Source organism: Dipteris shenzhenensis, chromosome 5, assembly GCF_047967505.1.
Source record: "Dipteris shenzhenensis isolate YYH24624 ecotype China chromosome 5, Dip_SZ_1.0, whole genome shotgun sequence".
In the NCBI taxonomy this organism is placed as follows: Eukaryota; Viridiplantae; Streptophyta; class Polypodiopsida; order Gleicheniales; family Dipteridaceae; genus Dipteris; species Dipteris shenzhenensis.
In genome coordinates, this window is record NC_141600.1 from 34,021,709 (window position 1) to 34,034,225 (window position 12,517).

Genomic DNA, 12,517 nt, shown 5'->3' on the forward strand with positions numbered 1-12,517 from the left:
AGTTACCCTGCAATCCCTTCGCACCGTTAAGGAGAGATATCATGTGCTCAAAAACTTCGCCCTTGTTCTTTGCTTGCAAGCTGTCGTTCATGTCTTGCTTGTGGGGTGAGGAGTCTCTCAGCCTTGCAGAAAGTTCATGGCAAATTGAATGCAAAGGAGCTGGTGGCTATGGCAGATTAACTGGGCAAGGGGAGAAATCACTAAAGCCTTTCTCTTGTAGGAGTCGTAGGCTGCAAGGCAATGGAGGGCAGGTGGTCAACCGAGAAGAAAGAGTGCCAAATTCAAATTTCAAAATGTGCCTTTCTACTTCTTCCCAAGCTCCCCTTCAACTCCCTCTCCACATGACACGTGGCACATTCTTGCAACTCCCTCTCCACACGACACGTAGGACATTCTTGCCTCCCTCCCTCCTTAAGAAATAGTATAGATATAGATATAGATATAGATGATAGGTACCTTCCCATCATCTATCTGCCATCTCCTCTCCCATCGCCTTATCGCATCTGTCGCGCCTTCCACTCTTAAGGCGTCCGCTGCCTCCCTTAACGCCATCGCCTTATCGCATGCGTCGCACCTTCCACCCCCTGCCTCCCTTATCGTCAGCTCTTTGGCAACCTCCAAGAACTTTCTGCCTTGCTCCGAGCGGAAACTTTGGGTTTTGCTTCGAGTGGACCCAAGTTTGAAACTTTGGGTTTTCATAGCCTCCATATACTATATAGCTGCAGCTCATTATGCAGCTCATTATGCATCTTGTTCCATCCTCCTATCACGCACTGCTTCCTTCCACTCCATATACTTTCTCTAGCCGTCTTCTGCTGCAGCAGCAGCAGCAGCTCATTATCCTTCTTCTTCCTACGCAACTGCTCCACCAAGTACAGCCCCATGGCCGCACCTCCTGTAGCTCTCTTGCTCGCCTTGCTCCTCGCTGGCCCCCTCATCACACTCGCTGCTGACCCCGACCCCGTCCAGGACTTCTGCGTTGCTAACGTTTCTGCAGCACAGCCTCACATCAGCGGCTTCCCTTGCAATGACCGTGCCCAAGCGACTACAGATGATTTCGTTTTCCATGGCTTGGCCCAACGCGGTAATACTTCCAGTAGCGCTCTGAACGCGATAGCTACGTTCGCCTTTGTGGAACAGTTCCCGGGGCTCAACACTTTGGGGATCGGCATGGCCCGTTTGGACTTCGGCTTGGGTGGCCTGATCGTTCCGCACACACATCCTCGCGGCTCTGAGATCATATTTGTCATAAAGGGATCCCTATACGCTGGCTTCGTGGACACTAAAGACAAGTTGTTCGCCAAGGTCATCCATGCCGGTGATGTGATGATTTTCCCCAGAGGCCTCATCCATTTCCAGCTCAACGTTGGGAAGCAGCCTGCCACTGCCGTCGTTGCTCTCAACAGCCAGGATGCGGGATTGCAGATCATTCCGACATCCATGTTTGGGTCTAACATCAAGGACGAGGTTCTCCAGAAGACCTTCTTCTTGACTGAAACCCAGGTGGAGCAATTAAAGGATGTCTTCTCTGGCTACTAGAGCCTAGGTGAAACCTGTCTTCTCGGTGTACATTCACGTCGATCCTCCTCTATATGCTGTTGTGATACCTGACAATAAAACAGGCTCGCTGTTACATCTAGGGGCCTATATTCTTTACGTTCGCTGAACTATTTGTCGTTCTGTGGCAACTTTTTCTGCTCAATGAAATGGATGTTAACCTTTTATTCTAATTGTCGTTGTTCAACATCAAGTAAAGTAAATATTTATGTCTGTCTGCAACTTTACATGGAGTGCAAACCTAAAGCAACAAACGTTCTTGTTATTGCGTGTGTGCAACTGCATGAGCGGGAGAAACGTGTTGGATCAACCACGTCACCTCGTGTATGGCACTTACTACCTCCCACTTGCACCGACGGATCAAGCAATCATTGCATCTCAATTGCACCGAACACATAGTTAGCCAGATTGTTCCTGATTTATAGCCGATGATTGAGGATATAACGAGCTACTCTTTGATAATCAAAGTACCGATGTTTATTGACTTTCTTTCCTGGAACAAATCCCCCTCAATGGGGGTGCCACGGGTCCCTACAGTTTACGGTGGGTGGTCCCTAACATTTTGTTTCATCCTTAAAACAAGATATATGAACGTTGTTTTTTTTTTGCGACTATGAGTTTGCAAAGACACTATTCTTTTGATTATAGATACCTCTAGATCGGCACGTGGTTCATGAGGCTCCGCATTCGGTACGAATTGCTTTGCTTCTTTAAACGGAAGAGTCGCAGAGTTCGTGGTTCATATGGACATCTTAGGATCATCGTATCCTTTAGAGGATACAGAGCACGTCGACCGATGCTTGCCTTTGGTTGAGGTAGAAATGGCAATTACACGTACACTTTCTTTGGACACTGACTCACCACTCCACGTGATGGTAAAGCACTCTCATGGAGTATCACTGGTTTCATTTGTAAACAAGTGTCTCGCCATTCAAATTTCTAAATTCTTTCATTTATCCTTTTCTACTTGCGTACAGGGTATACGTGCGTCGTTAACATCTACTAATTTCAGCACATCTAGGATGTCCTGCACGACATCTATTTCATTAGTGAACCTCTATGTGCACTGCACTTATTTGACCATTGGATCTTTATGGACTTTTGGATATGCATGCACTTTCAATTTTCATGTTTTGTTCGACGGTTTCAACAATGAAATTTCTATCGTTGTCTTATTATACGTCCATATGGAGAGAGAGAGAGAGAGAGAGAGAGAGAGATACAATGGTATAAACGTATTTTTCAAAGTCATTCCAAGTTTATTAATTGTGTTCTTATACATATACGATGGAGAGGGTTTCAGATGAGGGCTGCCAGTCAATAAATCTACTAGAAAAGGTTGATCTCTACATCCAACATCTTTCTATCACTAACATGTTGGCTGATCTCTTGACAAAGCCCTTACCCCAACCACGCTTCCAATGCTTACACTTCTCTCTGGGTGCTCAGTCTTGTTCTATCCAAGGTGTCACATAAACGAATCAAGTCTACCACCTTTTATCATTCTATGACAAACTGTGTCGTGCTTAAAGGGGGGTTTGTTGGATCAACCACGCCACCTCATGTATGGCACTTACTACCTCCCACTTGCACCAATCAAGCAATCATTACATCTCACTTCCACCAAACACATAGTTAGCCAAATTGTTCCTCAATCATAGCCGATAATCATAGGATACTCTCATTGTATATAACGAGCTACTCTGATAATGAAAGTACCGATTTTCATTTGTGCTTTGTTCTTGAGTTCAAACTTTCAGTATTCATCAAAATGCCTCATTGGATAAATGGGAAGTTTGTCACATTGAGATTAAACTTGGAAACAACCACAATCTCCATGTTCGACGAATAAAAATATGCCAAAAATGAATGTTTCCTTGAATGAGCTCTCTCAAATTATCTAGACATGATAGGAGTAGCTCTTTCCATCACCTAGATTATCATGGACCTTTCGGATCTGTCAATATGGCCACTGTGAGTTTTCACATGAAACTCATCAATGTGAGGTTTTTGGTATGTTAGTAGATTTTTGAATTTATTGAACGTAACATAAAGGTTCATGTGTTTTCTCGTGTACCTCAATTTAGTCACCAAGTGAAACTGCTAATGTTGTTAAACTGCTTGTGCTCTCACTTACAGGAGCTCTACCACAAAATACTAGAAATACAACTCTAAGTCTATTTGCACACACTTGTGATGTTAAGGGGTATATCTCTTCCTAACCATCACGATGTCTATGTACATTATGTGATTCAATATTCAATCAACATAATTGATTTATGAGCATCTCTTTGTGCACTCTAACTAGAATGTAAGATGCTCAACCAATCTTTTCAGAGTGCTTGTAGGGGCTCATATGTGCCTTCCACTCTACAATGTGGTCAAGTGGAATCTCTAATGATGGAGGAAACGTTGACCAGTCTTTATTCCCTCAATCCACATCATTTAAATCCAAGGGACAAACACCACCCAGATATGCTTACTGATATCAAGGAATATTTGGAAAAAGAAAGATCTATTAAAGAGACATTGGATCACACCAATCTACAGTTTGTAAGAAAATACTCTATCTACTCAGATTCATCAATGCAAATCATGGAGATACTCCTCAAGCATTGCAACTACCATCGTCCATGAAAACCATGGGGATGCACTACAACTTGGTATGGAAACCAATCTAAGCTTGTGAACTAGATGGTCCCCCATGCAAAGTGATTGTTATTACAATCTAATTCTGGCTCAATGCTAGTCTGAGCCTGTGAATTACATAACAAAGCAACTATAGACGTGCCTAATAGACGTGCGAAATAGCAGGCTCATCTATAGGCACAGCTGAAAATGCTCATGAACGATGAAAGAGAATACAATCATTACAACAAGCATGGATGGTATCATAATCCATACTCACCATTGTCAGCATCTTCTTCGCTTCATCTCTTGACGCGGGGATGGTATTTGGTGTAGGCCACATCTTCTGGAGCAACCTATCGCAATTGAAACATACATAGGCTTCGAATAATGATGATTCTCAAAACAGACAATATCCAAATAATGAGACAAATTAATGTGGGATCTAACCTCATTAAGGCAGAGACACTTGTATCCGACCACCCATAATTTGCTTGCAAATTCGAGATTGAGAGACAAGCTCGTAGTTTTGACATCCTAGCACCCTCGTACAATTGTGTTGATTGCTACTCTCGCATATTGACCTCAAACTCGAACATCATGTGTACATGTGATGTAGTGCTCCTAAAAATAGAATCCATCATGTCCACCATACCCTTGTCATCTGGCACATCCAAGAGACTATACTCCTCCTCAAAGTGTGAAGGTATACGTGCACCCTCACCACCTCATCCTATCTCAAGGTTTCATGTAAATATAAGATCTTGTCTCAAGGTTTCGTGTCATGCATGCATGCAATATTAATCACGAACTCAAGTAGCATTAACTTATCGATCATCCATCAACACGTGCACCACCAATGGTGGGTACTAGTTCGGGCTCCTCCCTATACATCTGCAAGTGGTGCATGATAATATGGCATTGATTTCATACTTCTCGCTTGCAATGAGTGCAATGACAATACAACCTCTCCTTAAGCCCCTCTGCGCTCCTGAGCGTCGGTGCATCATCTGACGAGCTTCCACTCATCCCTTCCATCTGCACACCTCCAAAATCACAACACAAAATGCAAGGAAATCCATTAAGATCCAAAAAATAGCCACCCATGAGATCCTTTCCTCTCTCCTTAGATTAAGTGTCATGAATCGTCCCTATATAGCGATGCTCTGTCCAGTTCCATCGTTATATAACAATGCCTAGGGCTAAAACCTGAAACCCCGTGCAATGCTATCTTTCACAACTCTATTGCAAGAAAAGCCAAAATCTCTCCTCCAATCTTATATTCGATGACCTCGCTTTCCTTCAACCTCTTCCCCACACTCCTCACCCCTACCTAGTCCCTCTCCCAACACTTGTGCTCCCTCTTCGCCCTTCTCCTTCTCTACTCATGTGAAAGGAAGTTTTTTTAGAAGGTGTGTCTCTTTAAGCAATGTAGGTTCATTTTTTCTGAGATTTTGTTTTGTGAGTGTTGAAGCATGTTTCTCCTTGCATTGCTAAGCCTATGTGCTAATTTTCATGCTTGATTTTCAAAGGTTAAGGACAAAAAACGAGATTTGGTAAAAGAAGGAAAACTCACCTCTTCTCTTTTTGGTATTTCTCTTCCTCCTCTTTCCCTTCCTTTCGTGCTTTCTCCTTGTTTTTAGGCTTATGCTTATTTCCTCAATCCTATGCCTTTGGAAAGTTGCTTCTGCAAACTCCTTCCTCTAACCAGTTATCTGAATAATGGTATGTTTCCTCTCTTTTGTAGGGCCAACCCACGAAACACCGAGTGGGACTTTTCTAGGTAAGAAAGTGCTTCCTCTCTTTTTCTATTTTTATTTCCGTGATTTGCATTGGCTGGTAACTAGTGCCTTAAGTGCTAGCTGCAGTGATGGGTGTAGGAACCCTGTCTTTCCCTCTCTTCTCTTATTCCCTCTTCTTCCCTCTTCTTCCCCTCTTTCACTCTTTTGCTCCCTCTTTCTCCCCCAGTCTATTACTTCCTCTTCTTCCTCCCCTCTCTTTTCCTCTCTTTTGCATATGCTTATGCATGAGCTCATGCTCATATGCTTATGCTTATGCATGAGCATATGCGTCGCATGTGACATTGTACTTAGCTTTGGAAAAATAGATGATTTTTATTTTTTGCATGAAGTATATAAGTTGTAACTTGTCTTGATTCTAGACTCTTTGGAAAGACTTGTCACTTAGGACCGGGTAAAGAGTTTGTTAGTTGCATGGCTTGGAATTTTATTTTAGCTACATAACTCAAGATTTCATTCTAGATGCATGTAATATAGTAGATAGACACTATCAAATTATAGAAAAATGGAATAGTAAACATTAGTGCATGAAATGATTTACTTTTGGAATAGTTTATGTTTGTGGGTTGGAGGTTTGCTTAAGCCGACCTGTAACAACTTGTTCGTTGATGAATAATATTATACCACATTTAGGCCGACCTGGAACATCTCGTATGTGGTCAAAATTCATACTACATATTACTAAAACTCTACAAACTACTATCTAAAAATGATGAGGAAATATTTGACTTTGAGCCACTTGCAGGCTCACTTATGCCGGCCCTTTGCATCTCGCTCAAAGTCTAGCCAGTTGTGGAGCTCGCAATTGCCAACTCGTAGGCAACTCGCAAAATTATGTCATGTATGTGTGGAGAGATAGTGGTATACATAGGTTTACTATCCTTATGTTCTATAGATTATTAGGTGAAACAAATTAGATTATTAGAGTAATCATGCTTCGGCACAAGAATGCAAAAGCACTTCTTGGGTGATAGCGATAAACAGATTGTAAAATGCAAGGGTCTAGGAGTTGAGAGAGTTATAGCCACTCTAGGCAGACAAATGCCTAAAAGTATGGACAACCAGGTAGATGATATAGTCACACATCACCAATCCCAGCCCAAAGGGCATATTCTTGATGATATACTCACACCTCCACCTAGTCAATCTGTAGACGTGCCACCTCAAAGTAGTGGTGTGGCCTCGTTCACATAGATGGCAAGATGCTCTATGAAGTATATGGATATTGGACAATGTAGTGACATTTCGCATTCGCAATGGCATGAGCATCCACAACAAAGATCTTTGGAAGTCATCTAGACAACAACATATAGAGAAAGTGCAACAAGATGTTTTTGAGGCCATTTGTTGCATCGGTTACCCACTAAGCATGGTTCAAAATCTGCATTGGAAAAGAGCCATGGCATCTGTAGCAAAGGCGGGTACAGGCTTTACATTGCCCAGTTACAATGATGTCCACAACAACTACTTGGATGCATACTATGAGAGGATGAAACTAGAGATGGAGCAAGTAGTATACCATGGTATTGAGAGAACACGATGTACCATTGTTAGTGATGGATGGAAAAATGTCACCAAGAGGCCTATGATCAATATCATGGTCATGACATTTAAGGGAGAGTTTTTTTGTCAATCCATTGACACAAGTGGTAATGCCAAGATAGATGAATACACTATTGAACAATTGGAGGCTGTAGTCCTGGATGTTGGAGAGCATAATGTTGTTCACATAATCACCGACAATGCGAAGAACTGTAGGAAAACTAGAAAAATTATAAATCAAAAATTCCAACCATCGAGCATCGCCGTGCTCTTGCCATTGCCTTGACCTTGTGCTTGAGGATTGGCATAAATCAGCGAAGGATAGTGTGGTTCAAGCCACTGTAGATGAGATGAAGATTGGTATTATACTTCCTCAACCACGAGAGATTATTGGGCATATTCAGAAACCACCAACCTGCAAAACATCCACTAGAGTTTTTGAAACCTGGTGAAACATGTTTCAGAACAAACTCTATAATGGTTGACCATTTGCTCAAGCTATAGGGAGTTGTAACGGAGACATTATTCATTGTAGAAGCTAGCAAGTGGATAGCTGAGTCAACCTCACAAAACGCTCGTACTGAATTCACAGAGATGGAGCAAATGGCTCACAATACTAGCTTTTGGAAGAGAATAGCTCATGCGGCTGATGCAATGAGGCCGGTATGGTTTGCCATTAGGAAATTAGATGTGAAAGGTCCAAGTTTGGGCACTGCTTACATGGCTTGGTGGACTGTTGAGCAAGACCTGTTAAAGGAAAATAGAAAATCCACAAGTGACAACATTGGCTATAGCACCAGTTGTTGTGCCACTTTGAAAAAGATGTTTAAAAAGCGTTCGAATCATGCTCACAATTACCTTCACTATGCTATTCAAATTTAAAATCCTCAATGGTGGGAGTATCGTCCGAAAACATCAAAACACATAATGCAGCCTTGGCATAATCTCTTGGGATGATTTTTTGAAGATGGATCTGAATATGCTGCTACTATTGTCAAGGAATTATCCACTTTTCAAAATAGGGAAGGGCTGTTTGTATATACAAGAATACGAGACCTGGCAAAGAAGATGCCTGCATGGAGATGGTGGGAGGAGTGTGGAGCCTCAACACCTCATTTGCAAACGTTGGCATTGAAAGTGCTATCCCATCCTTGTAGCAATTTGTCGAGTGAACGAAATTGGAGTAATTACAAGTTTGTTCATTTAGTCACAAGAAATCGCTTGAAGATAGAAAGAGCAGAGAAATCGGTATATGTTTATGCAAAATGGTAAAGTTTTGGATGATGTTAAGGGAGAGAGTAATGATGGAGATTTAGCCAAGTGGGTACATTGTGATCTCCCAGGTCCGTTGCATGATCCTCCCATTGTTGGACAATTGCAAGTCGTAGTCAAAGCAAGATCTAGCAATGCGGGGGATGAGGATGAGGAAACTTTGTGATGACTCATGAGCAATCATTCCCGAGCTTGAAATACTATATACACTACTTATCGTGCTTACATTCTTACTTATTGAATATGGTGCTATTTAAACTTTTGTTGATTGACGTCATACCAATTGGAAATTATGCTAAAGCATTTAGATGGTATTACAATCATGCTTACATTCTAATGAAAATATTGTGCTATTTAAAATTTTGTTGATTGACGTCATACCAATTTTGTTGATTGACATCATACCAATTGGAAGTAATGCTAAAGCATCTAGATGGTATTACAATTGTTTTATTTCCATGTTCAAACTTGGAAAGTATTATCCAATTGCTTGAAACCTTTATGCACTTGTGTAAGTGATGCTAGCTACTGCATCAGTGTGTGCAAAATATCAAAATCCGTCAATAGAGCATGATGTTGCGGATGATCAAAATCCACCACATGGCACAACCTGCCACCACCCGCCCATGCCACCTACCAAAAATTTATTACACGACTGGCGCACTGCAAGGAATGGAACCCACAACCTCATGTACATCATTCAAGAGCCTTGATCATTAGGCCACCAAGCCAATGGTGACACTTCTCCCTACCACGTGATATATAAAATAGCCCTGCTTCTTCATTTGGTGGATCCTTGAGCATAAATGCGAGGCAAAACCATGTACATTTCGTGGGAATGATTGTAGCCACATCTATCATGGCTACAATTCCACCATGCTACTGCTCACCCACCATTGCACTTTAGCATGCATGATCACTACGAGTGCAGTAAAAGTTACTAGTCATGCCACCGCTCGCCCACCACCACACTTTAGCATGCATGATCACTACGAGTGCAATAAAAAGTGCAATAAAAATTACCAGTCATCGGGCTCGCATGCTCAGTAGAGAACTAGAGTGCATGGTAATGAGTGATTAGACATGGTAATGAGAATTATTGCCTGGTGGTGGTGGCTCTCATCAGCCATGTCTGTCATGGCTAAGTTAATTACCAGCCACCAGAGTGGCACCACATGGCGTCTTCTTCATGATTACTAGCCTGTTTGGGGGATTCCACCACGGTGGCCTGCAATTAATATGGATGTAACCCTCCATCCACCGTAGTGGCTCAATCTTTATAATATATATAAGAGGTGTAGCATTTGGCATTTTACTACATTGCTCTGATGTGCCCATGCTCTGCTACTTTGCTCCACACCCCTCCTCTATCATCTATCTCTTTTTCGCCCCTGCTCTACTTTGCTCCACACCCCCTCCTCCAACTCTCTGTCTAGAGTTGTGGTGCCATGAGCACATGTAGAGCAAAGGTATGAGCAAAGGGCAAGCTGCCACATGGCATGGAGGAGATATCCCACATGTGAGCAAGCAAATGGATGTAAGTACCCTCACCTATAAAAGGGAGGTTCATTTGAAGTAATATCAATCAAGCACTTTGCACTATCTCAAGATTCTCTTTATGAGTCCAAGCTAATCTATCTTGGAACCTAATTGACTTGAGATACATGTCATGAGCACTCTCTTCATCATGTTTACACTTAGGTTGCATCCTCCTTAGATTAGTGTTGTATTAGGATGTTGTCTCAGTGACTATGAGAGTACGATCCTCACTTTCTCATGGTATCAGAGCTCAGGTCTAGTCTCCTAGAATAGTGGTAGGCTTGCCTTAGGAACACATGCTTTCTTTTAGATTAGTTTTTGGTTCTTCAAAGTCTTGAGAGATTTCTGTTGAAAGATTTGTCTTCTCATTAAAAAGAGATTTAGGTCCATTGTCTTTTGAGTGAAATTTTTGGTGAGAGAGTGGAGCTAGTTTTTTGCTATAGGCCATGATTCAATAGATATGCAGCTTCTTCTTATGGGATTTCAAAGCTGGCATAAGAGTACAAAGCGTAGTCTAAGGATCTCATTGCTCATAGAGCATGAGAAGTATCTTCTGCGGATGGCTACCAAGGCTCAAGGAATTGTCTTTGAATGGTCTCTTGGAAATTGAGTATGAACTTATGGCAAGCTGTAAAACCGTGTGAGCCCTCGGCGAGCTACAAGCACTTCACATTTTGTGGTAATTTCTAAATGAGACAACCCAGAGAGTATCAAAGAGCAGGCTTCCCGGGTGGCTCTAACTAGCTAAAATGAGAAAGAGGGCTCCAGCCTTCTCAAGCGGCTCCAAAGCCACCTCCGAAGGGAAGAACCGGCTCTTCAATGAGCTCCTACACACAAGCTTCTTCAATGAGCATTGCTCCCCCGCATGACTGACAATAGCCAACGATTGAGCAAACATGGATTCCAGCAATGATACTCGCAGCCGAGCACCTTTGTGGCACAAGATAAGAGCTCTTCATCTTCGATCCAACGCCTTCATACTAGAGGCTACCAGCCCCTCCATCTTTACCCAAGACAGAGGCAATGCCTCCATACGCTCCAAGCGGTCCTGCTCCACTGACTACCTCTGCCCATGCAAGCTACGCCTCTAGCTAGCATCCCAACTCCAGCAAACAAAACTGTTAGACTGCCATGGCTCTTCCACAACCAGGCTGCCTAGACCTCTAGCAGCGCATACAACTAATCCATGAATTTGCAAGCTCATGAACGACCAGTCACCTACAAGAAAAGCCTTCACCAAGCTCCCACGAGACATGCAAGGCAACCCTGTTTCCATCAGATGAGCGACTTTGTGGCGCCAGTGACGATAAAGATGACAGAGAAATCGAAACCTTATCCTCCTCCACAATTCCCATTTTTTGACACGTGGCATTTTTGAACCAGATAAGTTTCGTTGAGTTATTGGTTGGGTTAGATCAATTTCTTACCATGTGGCATGATAAGACTTTACTATGGTTAAATTTGACTTACCTTGGTCAATGGTTAAGTGAACCCAAGGCTGGTCAACTCAACCCATACTTCACCATGGTTAGGGTTAGGATTGGTTAACTACCACATCACCAAGTGACACCTAAGCACATAGCCCCTGCTAAGCACAATTTGGCATTCTGCATGTGAATCCCTGTGCCACATCATCAAAGGCCCCTCTTCTTCACAAAAGCTTCAACAAGCCATAACTTGCAATCTAGGAAGAATTTGCACACGCTCCAAAAAGGAAAAGTGATCGTCTTTTTGAGCTCTACACACCTGTCAAGTCAAAATAATTGTATGCAATCAAACACTGCCAATATTGAAAAAAATCAATTGGTAAGAACTTTGCAACAAATGACAAATCAAAGCATGAATGCACACATCATTGTCATAAGCATGCCAAAAGCACAAGTGCATGAGATGACCATAGCACGAAGCATGGCATCCACACATAAAGCATCAAGGCACATGGAAGAACACAGCATCATGCATGAAGCTACACAAGGAAGAAGATTGCAGATTGAAGAACTAGCAGGTCAACTACATAGCATCATCATCAAGCCATGAGCCAAAAGGTGACATCAATGGAATGTATTGAGAAACCAAAACCTTGCGAACCTTGCCTATATTTTGTAAATCAAAATTGACCACCTGAGAGTAGCCATGTAGGCACTTATGGGAGGATTTGATCTTGTCTCTGATTTGTCTCT

General features: G+C 42.4%; 1 protein-coding gene across 1 annotated transcript; it reads left to right on the forward strand.

Annotated features, from left to right (window-relative positions):
• The first annotated feature begins 769 nt into the window (after positions 1 to 769).
• On the forward strand, positions 770 to 1,633 carry LOC147901921 (germin-like protein 5-1). The gene has a single exon (XM_087375319.1). It carries the CDS (start codon positions 883 to 885, stop codon positions 1,537 to 1,539), a length of 657 nt encoding a protein of 218 aa, XP_087231445.1. The 5' UTR covers positions 770 to 882; the 3' UTR covers positions 1,540 to 1,633.
• Positions 1,634 to 12,517: the final 10,884 nt, after the last annotated feature.